Source organism: Delphinapterus leucas, chromosome 9, assembly GCF_059928025.1.
Source record: "Delphinapterus leucas isolate spDelLeu-1000000601 "Yukka" chromosome 9, BTC_Dleu_Yukka2, whole genome shotgun sequence".
NCBI classification, from domain to species: Eukaryota; Metazoa; Chordata; class Mammalia; order Artiodactyla; family Monodontidae; genus Delphinapterus; species Delphinapterus leucas.
In genome coordinates, this window is record NC_143137.1 from 20675027 (window position 1) to 20690899 (window position 15873).

General features: G+C 49.8%; 1 protein-coding gene across 1 annotated transcript in view; it reads left to right on the plus strand.

The window, feature by feature from the left end:
- PLXNA4 (plexin A4) overlaps nt 1–8912 on the plus strand; it is a 380029-nt gene extending 371117 nt beyond the window's left edge. The window contains exon 31 of the mRNA XM_022580815.2: nt 1831–8912. Within this exon, the coding sequence (XP_022436523.2) occupies nt 1831–1926 (96 nt within the window). The 3' untranslated portion in view covers nt 1927–8912. The remainder of the gene's footprint in view (nt 1–1830) is intronic.
- Nucleotides 8913–15873: the final 6961 nt, after the last annotated feature.

A 15873-nucleotide genomic window follows, 5' to 3' on the forward strand; every position in this document is an offset into this window, starting at 1 on the left:
CCACTTCCATGGGCAGGTCATAAGGAAAAGAAAAGAAAAGAAAAGAAAAGAAAAGAATAGAATAGAATAGAATAGAATAGAATAGAATAGAATAGAATAGAATAGAAAACAAGATGATAGGGTAGGAGAGAATCAGAACAGAATAGATACAGACCAGAGCAGAATGGAGTCTATTTTTAGTTGCTGCAGTCCCTAGTTAGGAAACTTCATCTGGGGTCATTGCCCCTGCAGACACTGCCTTCTTTCTGGCCAGCACAGAGGTGCCCATGGTTTTCTTGGTCATACCGGTATAGACCAGGTAGGTTCAGAATCCAGGCTCCCCATGTCTGAGCAGCAGCATAGCTGCCTTGTGAGTGGAAGATAGTAATAGGAGCTGAAGCCAGGGCCCTGGGTTCTCTGCTTCCTCCCAGCCTCACTCCTGAGGGAGGGTCTAGGAACTCTGGATTAAGGAAGGAGCCCCAGCAGGGCCCAGGGCCTGGTGTCCACAGGCCATGAGCAGTATAATGCTGTGAACCTCAAGTGCAGGGCAAGTCAGTGGTGGGTCCTCTAGGGGAGGGACCCCAGAGCCAGCCTACGGGCCAGTGCTAATCCAGGGCAGTTTCCACGTGTCTGTGGCCGCATGACAAGTGAGGACGATGTACAGTAGGCCAATACATGAGTGCCACTGTCTCATCTTGGAAAGGCCTGTCCCTTAGTCTGCAAGTTCACTCGTCTACGGTTAGTATTAAAACGTCCCATCTTTATGAAATGTTGGGGCCAGTCACTGGTGGTCCTTGGCCAGCTAAGAAGTTGGCAACTCGCTTGGTCTCCCCAATTAAAAATTTATTAACTGGGCCAGGATGTCCAAAGCTCTGGGACCCTCCCTTCAAGCCTTCAGCCTCCTCTCCCCTCCCTGCTCCCTCAGACCCCAGGACCCGTAGAGAGCAGCCCTGCCGTCACATGCCCCTGCTGGAGCCAGCATTGTGTGATGGGCGCTCCCATATGTCACGTGACTTTATCCCCTCTCCTGGAGCAGCCCGAGAGGGAGTCACACGTCCCATCTCATTGTACACATGAGGAAATGAGGGCTCAGAGAGGTTACATGTTTTGCCCCACATCACCCGGCCAGAAACTGGTGGAGCCCTTGTTCAATCCTACAGCTCCTGAGTCTGGGCCAGCTTCGAATACATATTCCTTCAGGTGTCCACAATTGCTCTGTCGCCGTCCTCCGCCACCCATGTAATCTCAGCAAAGGCTGTGCAGACATTGTCCGTTGGGTGTCAATGACCAGTAAAGCTTAAGACATAACTCTCCGAGGGATACTGGTTTCTTAACAGGCAAAGGGGAGCCAAATAACTTGCTAAATGTGGAATTTCAGGCCTTGGATTGTGGACGAGGAAGACGTTCCTTTTTCACGGTGCGGGGGTGGTGGTGGTGGAATGTCTTGATATCGTGAAATCATAGTCACCCCGAGACAGCACCATACTTCCCACTGGGCATGGACCTGTTTGCTGTCTAACCTCTAGGTAACTGCAGCAGGTGTCTTCTGCCCACTCCCAGCTGTCTTCCGTGAGCAGTGAAATGTACACGTGTTCAGACATGCTGGTGCGTGCGCTGGCATCCTGCGCTGACACCTGGGTGCCCACACGTTTGTCCCCTATGCCCGAGCACTGCCCCACCCCTCCCAACCCCGTCACCCAGGCTGTGTGCCTCCCCTGCCACCTCGTGTGGGCCGCTTCACCTGCACACATCCTCCCAGACCCTCTGACCACGCCCCCTGTCTGTTGTACCCTAAGAACACAGACACACACACGCAAACTAGTGACCGCCCCGTTCTTGGCTTTTCAACAGATCCTTGGACCTCTGGACCACGATGACCAGTGTGGGAAGCAGAAACTGGCCTACAAACTAGAACAAGTCATAACCCTCATGAGCTTAGACAGCTGAGAACCGTCCTTCCAGGCACCCCCTGGAGGGAGGGACACACCAAGCCGTGCCTCAGTCTAGATTATCATCTTTACCAAGTGCAAGTTCCGACCGGCGTCAGCAGCATCCCCTGAGCAGCGCTCTCTCCCTCTCTCTCTCTCGGCCTGTTTCTGTCTCTCTCTCCTTCCTGGATCCCCTCTCTTTCAGTTGCTCTACCAACATGATTGAGCCAAGCCACCGACCCTCAGTTAGTCCAGGATGCCCCCCGCCCCGCCCCGTGAGGGACCTGGTGACCAGAAGACATCAGAGGGGGCCCTCTTTCCCCGCTGACCCCATGCATCAGTGGCAGGGCCCAAATACGGATGAGGATGAAGGATGTTTCTGTACTGCTACTTCACCTTCCACGTTTTGATAGCCCCGCATTGAGCCGAACGTTGGCCTGCGGACGAGGCAGTGAGCTCTGTATTACCTTCACTGGGAAGACGTCTCCTGGCCCAGGTTTCCATCTCCAGGGGGTCTGTCAGTGGCGTGGTCCCTCTGCAACTGTGAGAAGGCTGCACCTCCTGCGTGTGGCTGGAGTGGGGAGCGTGAAGCGTCGTGGGGTGCCTCGCAGGCTGTCTCCCACTTGTTGGGTTGGCATCCAGAGGCCTTTTTGTTCCCTTCCAATCTTCTTGGAGCCTTTCCAAGTGCCCGTAGGGCCCTGCCTGCCCAGTCTCCTCCCGGCCTGTGGAAAACCAGACAGGAGAAAGAAGAGCAGTTACAGCCCACTGTGGAGATCCTCCCAACCTCCCAATCTGGCTCACAGCGGCAGAAATGTAACACGTAGAGGGAGAAAAGAAGAGAGCTGCATCTACCCTGGAAGCAGAATTGGTTGTTTTCCATTTGCCTCCACATGCTAACGAATCACGACCATAGTCGTGGGTCTGATCCCTTGCAGATCCCCGAGTGCCGTCTAGAGGACACACCTCCATCCTCCTTGGTCATCGCTCATCAGGGGTCAAGGTAAAATGCCGAGTGCATCTGGGAGATTCTACCTCCAGCTCTCTCGGTGGCTCCCATCCCCGCCATCCTTCCTGAGAACTCTGTGGAAAGTTGGGGCAGACAGCCTCGCCCCTGGCTCCCTGCAGAACCTGACAGCCTCGCCCCTGGCTCCCTGCAGAACCTGACAGCCTCGCCCCTGGCTCCCTGCAGAACCCGGTGCCGGTGCAGATGCAGGTGACTTTGTCTCTGGACTGTTCAGACCTCCTTGGGAATTATTTCATCAACATCTCAGCTGTCTCTTTAGTCACTCTCCTCCCTCAGCTCTTTGGCAGTCATCATGGAAAGAAACACACTCAAGCACAGCCTTGCAGAGACAAACCAAAATGCCAGCCCAACTCAGTCCCGGGTTTGTCGTGTTTGGGAAGGAGCGAAGAATCAAGAGGAAGGACCTGGCTGGAAAAGGGAGGAGGGACGTACAACTGACCTTGGCTCTGGCGTCTGTTCCTCCATCTGTCCTTCCATCCACGGATACATCATTTTAGCCAGCCAGATGAATGTGTGCTCAGACATGTGTCCTAGGTGAGCAGGGGCTATAGTGAGAGACGGTCTGACGGAGGATCATGGAAACCTATAACCTTGAAGGGACCTTAGACGCCATCTCCATCTGTGGTCCAGTCTCCGCCATAGACTCGCCCGGCAGCCCCGGTGTGGAGCTGTACACCACTCTGGGAGGCAAGCAGCGGCATCATCTCAGGTGGGGCTGGGGACAAGGTTCCACAGTCCCGCCTTCACTCCCCGAGCATCAGACATCCTCCCCTGCCATCCACTCCACAGGGGCCCCACGTGGAAAGAGGAAGGAACCACACCATTTCCAGCAACATCTGTGGAGCACCCTGTGCTTAAAGAATGCTAGCCCCTTTGGATATGAGTACGTGTGTGTGTGTGATCTCATGTGCACATGCACGTGTGTGTGTGTGTGTCTGCCCCAGGAGTAGGCAGAGAGCTCAGAAAGCTTTCTTGTCCTATCAGGGGGATTTGAAGCATCTCCCTTCTCTGCCCTTGCTCACCATTCATTCTGCAACTTCGGGACATTTCAACACTTGTTTTCTGTGCTGAGTGCAGAGGGGTGAGGTCACCTCTCCGTAGGAAATCAGGGTGGTCAGTGGCCAAGGGGATCCTGGACAGGACTGGAGGCCGGGCCATGGTGACGCAGAGCAGGGCATGATGTGGCGTCGAGCAGGACAAATGATGGGCAAAATACAAGTAACCTAACCGACGGGAAGAGGAGAATGAGAAAATATGCATGTCAAGGGGGAAAAGCATAACCAAAGGTTTTGGCAAATGAAGTGCCAGGTGAAGAAGCATGGAATTTCTACCCTTGATCATTTGATTTCCTCCCCAGAAGCCACAAGCCCTGGCAGGCCAGGAAGGAAGCAAGCCAGAGGAGGGCTGAGGAGGCACCTGGGCCGCTAAAATATTTTTGCACATGTGAAGGGGTTGGGGAGAAGACAGACACAAACATATTTAACACAGATGTGCTGAATGGAAGCTGAGTGTAAGTATGTGTGTATGAGTGTGTTTTGAATTATTTTTTAAGTTTTGCACAGTTAGAGAAAAAAAATGAACAAGTAGAAAAAAGACTGTTATCATGGTTCTGCTGAAGCTTTTCTTTTTTTACCGGATTATTATTATTGTTTCGTTGTCGGTACAAATTTTTTTCCCCACGTTTTTGTTGTAAGAGGAACTTCAGTCACCTCGGGAGAAACGTCAGGAAGAAAGAGGGGAGGCGGGAGGACAAGTTTCCAAGCCCTCCGCGTCTCTCCTGGGGGAGGGGTTTGGGGCGGGTTCTAGTTTAATTGGTGGGGGTGGGTGGTGGGGTGGGTTGTTTCTGGCGCTTTGTTTGCCCAAAGTCTCTGTGGCCTGCTGGGGGGATGGAGAAATAGGATCGAATTTCGCAGCGTCACAACCCATCTTCCCCATAAGAGCTCTTTTTCCTTTTACTGTTTGTTTTCCATTTCTTTCGTTTGGATTCTTGGTGCACGTGTGATACATTTCAAAGTAAAGACAAGGCAGCGTTGTCAAAAAGCCTCTCTTCCCCCCAGATCTTCTTTCCACACCTCCCCTTGGAATGCCCAACCTCCTCCTGGCAGGCCAGAGACCCCATGCTGGCCAGTATGTGCCAGAGAAGGGCCTTGGGCAGACTGGGTCCTCTGGAAGGGAAGTCTCTTCAAGGCCCCACCCCGTGTCACAGTTAATGTTCAGGGTCACAGTTCTGTTTAAGGTGGGACCTTTATCTGACTCCTTGAGTTGTGGGCAGAGAGCAGGGGAGAAAAGGCCATGTCTCCTCACCTCCCTTTCATCCCATCTCTTTCACTCTTTCAACCCCTTGAAACCACCAGGGTCCAAAATGGTACCAGGAGATCACACAGTCGAAATAACTGACCTAGGTGAGGTAAGGAGTCTGAATGTTGAAGTGAGATGGCATGGCGCGGGGAGTGGCGAGGGGGAGGGAGAACTTTACAACGTCCTGAATCTAAAAGAATGGGAGAGAGAGGCTGGGAAAGTTAACTGCAGGCTGGTCATTTCTCCCGGGAGCACAAGTCTCCCCCAGGTCTGGGCTTTGCCATTCTCTGTCCTTCCTTGGAAGGAGAAACCCTGGCATTTCTTGGCTAACTGCAAATGGTACCTTTAAGTGAAGTCGGCTGTTGTGTCGGTTACTTCCTCAGGAAAACATGTTTTTCTTGCCCCCTGCTTTCAGGGTGGTTTGGAAGTCAGGGACCCAGGATAACCTGAGCGTCCCATAGGCCAACCGTGATGTGCACACCCAGAGCCCTAGAGCCTCCCTCTTGTGAGCCCGTGGGCCAGTGAGTGAGGCCAGAGATGCTAGAAAGACAGAAATCAGTTTAAACAAATCCCGAAATTTGAGGCAGACTGCCCTGGACTGTGCCCAAGCAGCGGCGGGAGCGAGGTCTCTGACCTTGGCCCTGCAGGCCCAGCTGTCACCTCCCAGGCCCGGAGCAGTGTCGACGTACTATCCCAGCACCACACCCCCTCCCCTCACTCCAGGTCCTCGCGCTCTTGTCCCCTTTGCATGCCTAGCTCCTGAGTGCCCCCTCCCCCCTTGCCTACCTCCCGCACGCACGCGTAGCCTCTGCCCCAAGACCCCATAGCCACTAAGTTCAGGAGCTGCTCAGCCCCCGGTGGACAGCTCCGCCCTCAGTCCAGCCCCCTGGGACCGCCCTAGCCCCATCCAGCCCTCCAAAGCTGCCTCGCCCCGCGAGCGCTCTCGGGGCTCCCTGGCCCAGCCAGGGCCGGTGGGCCCCCATCAGAGGAGCCACAGCAGTGATTTCCCAAATGGCCTCCATTCCACAAGGCAAGTCCTGCTGATGTTTCCAGAGCCCTAAACAACCCCTCTCTCTCACCTAAAAGGGAAAGCTCCTTATCCCATCCGTCTCAGCTCTTAGGACAAAGGGGCACTTCCTTTGGCCTCACAGGATGCAAAGTCAAATAACGAACGCAGTGAAGGCTACGGTTAATTACTGTTAATCAAAAACAGAGAGCCGTGGAGGGAGAGGAGCTTTGGCCTTGGACCACGGCCCTTCCAGGAACTGGCCCCGCCAATGAGAACCGCAGCGCGGGCGTCTGAGAGGCGATCCCATGAATGAAAAGCGTCCAGGTACCAGAGTCCCCACTGTGCCCCCAGCAGACCCGCCCCGGGCAGATCCCACCTCCTTCCTGGCCCTCTTGCTTCTAGTTCACGTCCTCAAGAACCTTCTCTCAGCCCCTCACTTTTCCTGTCAGCTCTCAGGATAGACCACTAAGCCCCCCTCCCATCCCTCAGCCCTTCCCTTTGTCTTTAAGCTGTAGGTTGGCTGTTTATTTGGGGTCTGTAGTTGTTTATATTTTGTTTGTGTATTTTAAGGGTTTGAGATTAAGGAGGGTGCTCAGGCGTGGATGTAAAGTCCAAATACTGGGGTGGGACGGGGGGAACACAAAACTCTTTATCTGTGACTTCCAAGGGGATGAGGAGAAACTGGAGACCGGAGAACAGGGGGGCTCCCCCTGTTGTTAAAGAAATGGGTCAGGACATCCCCAGGCGTGGCCATGCCAGGGGGAGCAGCCTCCGCGGCTGCCAACATTCTTGGTGCTTCCCTTGGCTGGCTGGAGCCCCGCCGTGCTACCCCTGCCCCTCCTGCCTCTGCACCCCACAGGCATAGCAAACGAGTCATCTTACAGACTGGGAGGCTGAGGGACAGCCACAGGGGACGCCGGAGAGGCAGCTCCTGGGAGAGGCTGACGCTCCGCTCCGGAGCCTCTGGAAAACTGAATAACCCCGCCTCCCACCCGGAAAGGAATCTCTGCAGTAAAAGTTCATTCAAGAGAGAGCTTTTTTAAACTACAAATCTTTGATCCCCAATAAAATTTATTATTAGGGGGAGTATCCAGCTTTTATAAAATGTAAAGGATGCTTTGGTTGTAAAAGTAATACATACTCATTAGAGTCCCAATTAAATTCCTTGAGTAGGCAGGTGACTACTCTAAATCAGAACAAAACAAAATCCCTATGAATAAAAAGAGATTTCTGTTTGTACTAGCAGAGACTGAGCTGGGCCAGGGTGGGGAAGGCCCGGTGACCTTGATCAGGCGAGCCCCACCTTCCCTCCACTCTACCCTCTTTCACTTCTCTCTGGGCCGCCCCTGGTGTTGCTGAATCCTACAGCTTCCCCCAAACAGCAGGGAGACCCTGTTAGGGATTGGTTGTGGCGGGACCCCTCTCCCGAGAAGGCAGATGCTCACAGCAAATAGGTCTGTGCAGCTCATCTTCCACCAGTTTCCTTATCTGGAATTAGAAATTCTTTTGTTGGTATCTTTGATCTTACAACTCAAGCACATTTTGGAAGGGCTCCCTTAACAAGAGTAGAACTCCAAACAGAGGATACGGTTAAAGAGCAATGCAAAGGACACTTAAGAAACTGAGACACCACTTTACCAAACAGGACTATTGGACGCAATACAGGTGGACAACTTAAAAGGTGTATGTGTCCATGTGTGTTCTCCTTCCCCGATGATCTTGTCAGCTTGTTTTGGCCTGTTAAACCTTCCGTTCTTTAAAAAGAAAAGCTAGTTTACCTCAAAGAATCTTGTTTCCATTTGGAAACCATGGCTTTGTGTTTTAGGGTGGATGACTCTCCCCCCCCATCACTCCCTGCGCCTGGGCCTGGCATCCGTGAGGCCAGAGGTCCTGGCTTAGTCATGAGTTGGCTGCACTGACCAAGAACAAGAACCCCAGGCCCTGAGATGGGAGGGAAGAATTGGAGGTAGCCGCCCTCCTCCCCACTTTAGCTTGTAGAGACCAGCCTATCTCCTTCAGCAGGGTCCTGCCAAGTTACCATAGCAACCAACAACTCCAGGGTACCACAAGAGATAATGGCTCAGTGAGCCAAGGGGTGGGGGGAGAGGAGTCTGGCCTGGTCAGATGACCCAGAGTTAAGTCTCAAACACTAGAGAGAGGAAGAGGAACAGGAAAGGATGAATGGGTGGTTTAAGGAAGAGGCAGGGGCCTTTGAGTCTCAGAGACAGGGCGCTGAAGGCGGTAGGGCGGTCATTCCTGCTTGGGTCACCCACTCCCAGCCCTGCCCCACTTCTGTTTCCAGAAAGCTCCCACCTTGAACACCGACCCTTTGTTAGAACAAAGCAAAACATATCTTTAGACAACAGTGTTACAATGAGCCTCAAAGATATGTGGATGAAATCTATTAGAGGAAGAGGGTCTTCTGGTTTTGATTTTAAAGAAGAGTATCTGAGTAAGATTAAAAAAAAAAAAGATTTAAAAAAAAGTTTTTTAAAAGGAAACCTATGCTATTTAAATTGGAGCCCAGTTGTAACTTGGTAAAGGCAAGCTTCTGTACCTTTGTTATAATTAATTGTATACCTGTGTATGTAAATATAAGGCATTCCTATTTTGCAGTTCAGAACAACAAAAAAAAAACCTATTTGTAATATAGAATAAAGTTTATTAAAAAATAATAAAAATGCAGTTTGGGATTTGGGGTCTTTCTTTATGTGTCCGGCTAGGAGGGGGAGGGGGAGAGGCTGGGCCATAAGTAGGCGATGGTGGCCTCTATGATGTAGAGAAACAGTACTTTCTCTCTCCAGCTACATGATATGTGTACTCAGCCATATCAGATACATCCTTTTACTTAAGGCTCTGTCCTCAGCTATAAAGCAGGCATCGCAGGAGGCGATAACCCTGCAAAGCTGGGGAAAGCAAACTTACTCCCAGTCAATGCTGTTAGCGGACATCACTTTGGCACAGAGTCGGATCTGCCTCTGAATCTCTCTCAACACAATCCTCCAGTCACACACTCTGGAGATAACGCTAGGATTACCATCCCTGCTTCAAGTCTTCTTGGCAAGCTATACCTAAGTGTAAATGCTTTTATGGGTCCTCTTCCCCCAATTTTGACAGAGGGTGGAGACCCTGAACCCAGTGCTGTCTCTGGAGTAGAAATAGAATAGGGAGAAGAAAATGGAAAGGGTGGCAATAGAGGCAAGGGGAAGGGAAGAAGACAGCTCATCTGCTCGCGCTCACGTCCATCGTGGCCCGTTCCACGGCTTAGAGGTGGTGTCGGAGGGGAAAGGGAAAGTGACGCAGATGGTGCAGGGTAAGTCCCTGGCTGGGCCCAGGAAAACTGTGTCCTCTGCTCTTCATTCCACTGGCTGCCCTTGAGCAGATACTTTCCTCTCTAAGCCTCAGGTCAGCAGATGGAGAAGGCTGGGCTGGATGTCGCCATGAAATTCCAACTTTCTTATTATTCAAAGTGAAAACCATGAGAAAAGAGAATCGGAAAGGAAGCAGGATCAGGAAGGAGAGACAGAAACACACAGAAAAAGGATAATTAAGAAAGGAAGAAAGGTAGGAAAGAGGAGTGTGGGGAGATGTAAGATAGACTGATCTCCTGCTGCCCGCCCCCCAACCACCAAACCCGAGGCTCCTGGGAATTGGTGACCTCAAGGTCTAGCACAAACCAAAAGGACTGACATCAGCCAGAGGTTCTGTGGGTTGTTTTTTGTTCGTTTGTTTGTTTGTTTTGGTGGTTAAGACTCACACAGAAAGTATACTTCATGAATAGGAAGGAGATGTGTTTCCTTCTCCTAAATAGTGAAGCAGGCTGTGGTGGCAAGTTCAGATTGGGATTCCACACATGACCCAGCTCCTGCCCTGTCCTCAGACCCCTTTACCTATGTGATCTCGTATTTTATCACAATCAGTCACTGTGACCTTGAGCAGATCATTTCTCTGTGATTTTGTTTCCTTATCCATAAACTACAGACATGTCTAACTGCACTATGAAATCCAGGAGACTGTGGGGAGGACAGATTCCTGTAACTAAAGTGCAAAAACCCTGGGGTATTATGAAGGGTCACACATGCATGGAGTACCATTAATAGTCATAAAAATGATATTATACAAACAAAAGAGTGGATTGAGCCTGGGCCTCAGTAACAAACTTAGAGTGGATTCTGTATCAGTCAGCTTGGGCTGCCATAACAGATCAGATTGTGTGGCTTAAACAAGACATTTATTTTCTCACGGTTCTGAAGGCTTGAAGTCCAAATTCAAGCTGCCAGGGTTGGTTTCTGGTGAGACCACTTTTCCTGGCTTGCAAACAGCCATCTTCTGTGTCCTCACATGATCTTTCTTCTGTGTGTGTGTTTGGAAAAAGATCTCTGCTGTCTCTTCTTATAAGGACACAAGTCCTATCAGATTATAGAGTCCCCACTCTTAGGACCTCATTTAACCTTAATTACCTCCTTAAAGGTCCCATCTCCCAACTTCAGTCACACTGAGGGTTAGAGCTTCAACATACGAATTTTGGAGGGACATAATTCAGTCCATAACAGATTCCTTATTTATCACTGCAAAAGACTAAATATCTAACACCTTATGAAACATGTATATTTTTGATCATTAGACTGTGAGATTATTGAAGGTAGAGCCCATATCTCAGCTGAACTAACGTTACCCAAGTTTAACAAGTATCCAGCACAGAGTAAATCACAGTAAATCAAGAACAGATGAAAGAGGGGACAAGGGCAGGAAGACTAGGGGAAAGCGACCAGCCACAAAGTTGGGCCCTTGATTAGCTTCAAAACTTTGACTGACATGCTCTCCATTATTTTTCATATTTGGCCACACACCCCCTGCCATGAATGTTTTATCTTTAAGAAACTAATTCCTTGAGTTGTAGCTGGTGGCTGTCTCTGGCAGGTGAAACGAGCAGGTGTTGTGATCAAAATCTCTCCCTGATTGGTAGAGCTGCTCCTGGCTGAGCAGGGTGAATGGAGATAGGAGCAGGTCACTTCCACACCATCACCTTCTCTAAACCTGCCCTGCTTTTGTTTTAACAAAACTCCCACCTTGAATGCTGACCCCAAGCCTGTGGTGCTGCTGGGAGTATCTGCTAAAGCTGAAGGCAGGTGTATGAGGTTGGACCCACACGTAGGGACATCTGGTAGACTGTATCACTGTTCAACAATTCCCACTTCCCCTCCCTGAATGAGCATTACAGTTTCCCACCTAATAAAGGTGAGCTGGCCAAGCCGCTTGCTTTGGGCCAATGAAATCTGAACGCCTGTGATGTAGGTCCCCTGCAAGGCTCCCTCAGCCTGGACCACAGAGTAAGGACAACGACATCACAGAGCAGAGCCACCAGATGACCCTGATGGTTATGTAGTACGGGTAAAAAATAAACCTTTGCTGCTTTAAGTCCCTGAGGCGTGAGGGCTGTTTGTTACTGCAGCATAACCTAGACTATCCTGTGCATTACAAGGTACAAGAAATTCAACCTGACCAATAGTTAGCCCCTTAGTTGACAGCTGGATGTGTGGAGCCTCACCTTTCACCTACAGAGAATTATTCTTTTGACCTCTTATATTTTTTTAAAGGTATTATTGTCCATTTACACTCAATGTGAATCATTCTGTGGGAGTTCCTAATTTTCCTGAGCTGGATTTTGGACAGATTAGGAAAGAAAGGCAAGACAGAAAAAGAAGGCACAAATCCATAGAGAAGAGGAAGGAAGGAACTTGGGTGGCGGGCGTGGGAAGGATTGGGAGAGAGGAATCAGAAGGAAGAGGCTTGGGGAGGACAGCACTTTTCGCCAACTCTGTGTGGGAGGTTTTCTGCCTGGTCTTCTCGCAGCCCGCCTGCCCTGGTGGAGAGCGTTCAGCCCCAGGTGGAGGTCGCGGCACTCGCATCGGGAGAGGCTATAGGGACCATCCCGGGACGAATCTAACCAAGGTCGTTTTAAAACCCAGCCTACAGTCTTCTAGAAATTCCAGTAATGATCAACTTCTCAGGAAGGCAAAGAACTCATCCTTACTGGGGCACAGACCATGTTCTCTACCCAGGTCCTCACTCCAGACGGCAGCCACCTCGAGGGGACCGTAAACGACAGCTCCTCGTGATGCCTGGACAGGCCTGGCCACACACACAGGCTGGCTGCTCTTAGCAGCACCTACTGCTGCCTGATTCTAACAGAGGCCTGACGATCCCTCTAAAGTACAGGCAGGGGAGAAACTCATGCCCCCAACAGAAGCGGGGCCCTTCTTATCCCTGCTCCACTCTGGAGTACAGACCTGGGCTGCTGCTTTCCCACCTGCCAAGTTCCCCAACCACCCCTGGTTAAGCCTGTCCAACTCTAGTGATGCAAAGGCAGGGCCTGGTGGGTACAGGAAGCAGAGTGGTAAGGGAAGGGAGGCTGGCAGGTCACTAGGGATGCGTTCTCGGCCCCATCCACCAGGAGTGCGTCAACTACAAGGACTGGCTCATGGCGCCCCCTCCCCATGGGCCTGCCTGCACTGCCCCTGACCCCTCAGTACTCCTCTCATTCCTTCTTCACCTGTGATTTGCCTCCAGCTGTATGAATTCCCATGGGCAACACAGGAGGCATATGCCCCATACTCGGAACTGTGTGAGCACCCCACCTGTCCAGACAGCTGTGACCTCAATCTTCCTTTTGTAGCCTGAACACGTCCTCTGTGTAGAGTCATGGCGAAGACCCCACCCATCACTGTCCAGCCCTGCCACCTGGAGCAAATTCCTGTCTCCAAATCTTGGTCTCCTCACCTGTAAAGATGGGAATAATAATGCCTTCCTCACAGAGCTGTTGAGAGGATCAAGTGAGGTAAGGCTTTCAAAGGACTTAGAGCGGGTCCTGACATCTTACAAGCTTTAGTGGATGGTGGCTTTAGTATGGAGTGACAGGTTCCTGAAGCAAAAACCCCACATGTTATCTCTCTGGACCTAGTAGCTCATGGGACAGTACCCAGCGTACAGTAGTCACTCTAAGAGTGTCCGTTACCTGAATGAATAAAGTTAGCGCAAGAATCTCTGCCCAAATCCTGAAATGTAAGTGTAGAATACAGCTTCCCAGTAAAGTACAGAAGTGGATAACTGAAAATGATAAATGCCTGAGTTTTCCCCCAAAGCAGAACCTGAGACAAGGGCTTACGAGCAGGGGGTTTATTAGGGGAGGTGGTCCTGAGAAACAGGAGTGGGGTAAGGGAGTGAAGACAAGACAACTCAAGGGTGTATTAATCAAGCTGGTCTCCACTGTGGGCAGCAGGTAACCCACTAGAAAGGGCCCTCCAGAAACAGAGCACCTCAGAACGTGTCCACTGGCTCCCATCCCCCAGAGCTTGAAGGCTGCCCAGTGGCCGCTTAATCCTTCAGACTTTTAGATTTGCGAGTGTGCAGCAATGGCTACGTGGCCCCCCCCAGGGACCCCAGTGGCAGGCACAGTGGTGCCCTGGGGCAGAGGCGAGGGGTATGCATGGTCTGTCCCGAAAACAGATGCTGTCAGGCTACATGCATGCCACCTGGTTGCTATGGCAACAGCTGGGGTTGAAATGTGGGTCAAGAGGGTATGAGGTAGGGCGCGAGGGAGGTCTGCAGTGCAATATGTAATCCTTTAAAACCCTTAATAATTCTGTACAAGTGAGATCAAAGTCATTTCACAAAGTCTTTTCTTGGAAAGAGCCCTCAGTCGTCTTCTACCTCTTCACCTTTCCATTACTGCCATCGCCATCCTCCTTTCCATTATTCACCATCAAACCAAGTTTTTATTCCACCTTGAAAGCTGTGACTGACATATGTGAGACAAGGACATCAAGCGACACCAAAAGCTGGATGTTGGTGAGGGTTGGATGCGCCCACTGGCTCTGTGACTCATCACATTCACAGGTGACTTCTCAGAGGGACTGGTTACTACTCAACCTCCCCAGGCACCAGTGCCTTTCTTTCCTGCACCACACAATTAGCATCTTATCCTGGATGGCTACAGCCTCTAATTGCCTGTTAACACACCACTCAGCACTTTAACAGAATCAGTGCTGATATGTACATGATAATTTTATTCCTTAATAATTTCACCTCTTTTTTATGTCCTGTCTCCTCAACTCAGTAATAGACCAGGTCTTAACATTTCTTTTATTCTGAACTCAATGCTGGACACATAGTAATAAGATAAATGCCTGCTGTTTTCTCTAAAGCACTGGGCCACAAGATCAGGTACCCAAAGAGGATATCAGGTAATGAAACCAAACTGATCCTGAAGACAAGGTTTTCTAAATGACCTTAGTCTTTTGTATCCCATCAATTTAAAAAAATTAGGTCCCTTAGGGTTGACAAGATACTGGGAGGAGACGAAGAAGAGAATACAAGTGTAGGGTAAGACTGTAACCCTGATTTAATGCCCTGTGACAGAGGGTCACCAGCTCCCAGGCCACAAAGAACTTTCTCAGAGAGATGATTTTATAAAGTGAGTTGATGTATCACTTACATACATAACCTCATTCAATTCTCAGGATCCAGCCTTATGCAGTAGTTGTCACTACTACACCCATTTTATGGATGAGTACATTGAGGCTCAAAGCAATAACAACTCAGTCCCACAAATGGCAAATGATACAGGTGATGGAGCTGGAATGTGAACCTAGGTTCCTGTGACTCTAAAGCTTATGCTCTTGATTGTGCTATATTACCACAAACTAAACAAAGAGCTTCTCTCTCCCTCTCTCTCAATAGTGGGTTATCACCAGAGCATTGTAAATGCAAAAGACATTGCAGAGAAAATGAGAAAGGATAGGCACTGGACTGCAACTGTGAACTAAAGCAGGCAGAGAGGAATAGAAATTGAATGGGAATTCAGCCGAAAGATTTAGGGACTGACATTCACAGGGATGAGATGCTGGCAGGCTCCCTGGTGGGATGCCCAAGAGTGACAGAGGGATCTGGGTTCTAATCTTCAACACCGTACTTAGCTGTCTGTGTGTGGCTTAGACAAACTGATTTACATCTCTATGCCTCGCTCCCCTCATCGGGGAAATGTAAATAATTTGTGAGAAAATTGTGAGAATCTGTGAGAAGATGTGATTATGTACACGATGTCTGACATGTAGTACCTCAAGAAAGGTAGCTATTTTTTTAATTGAGGTAACATTGATTTAAAACCTTCTATAAGTTTCACGTGTACAGCATTATATTTCTACTTCTGTATACCCTACAATGTGCTCACCACCAAAAATTCAGTTCCCATCTGTTATCCTCCCTCCTGCCCCTTCCCCTCTGGTAGCCACTACTCTGTTTTCTGTAGCTACCTGTTTGTTACTGTTTGGTTTGGTTTGTTCATTTACTTTGTTGTTGTTTTTTTTTACTGGGTTTTTTGAATTGTAGTTGATTTACATTACTACTTAGTTTCAGGTGTACAGCGTAGTGATTCAGTATTTTTACAGCTTACACTCCATTAAAAGTTATTACAAGATAATGGCTAAAATTCCCTGTGCTACACAATATATCCTTGCAGCTTATCTATTTTATACATAGTAGTTTATATCTCTTAATCCCATATCCTCAATTTGCCCCTCCCATTTCCTCTTCCCTTTGATAACCACTAGTTTGTTTTCTATACCTGTGACTCTGTT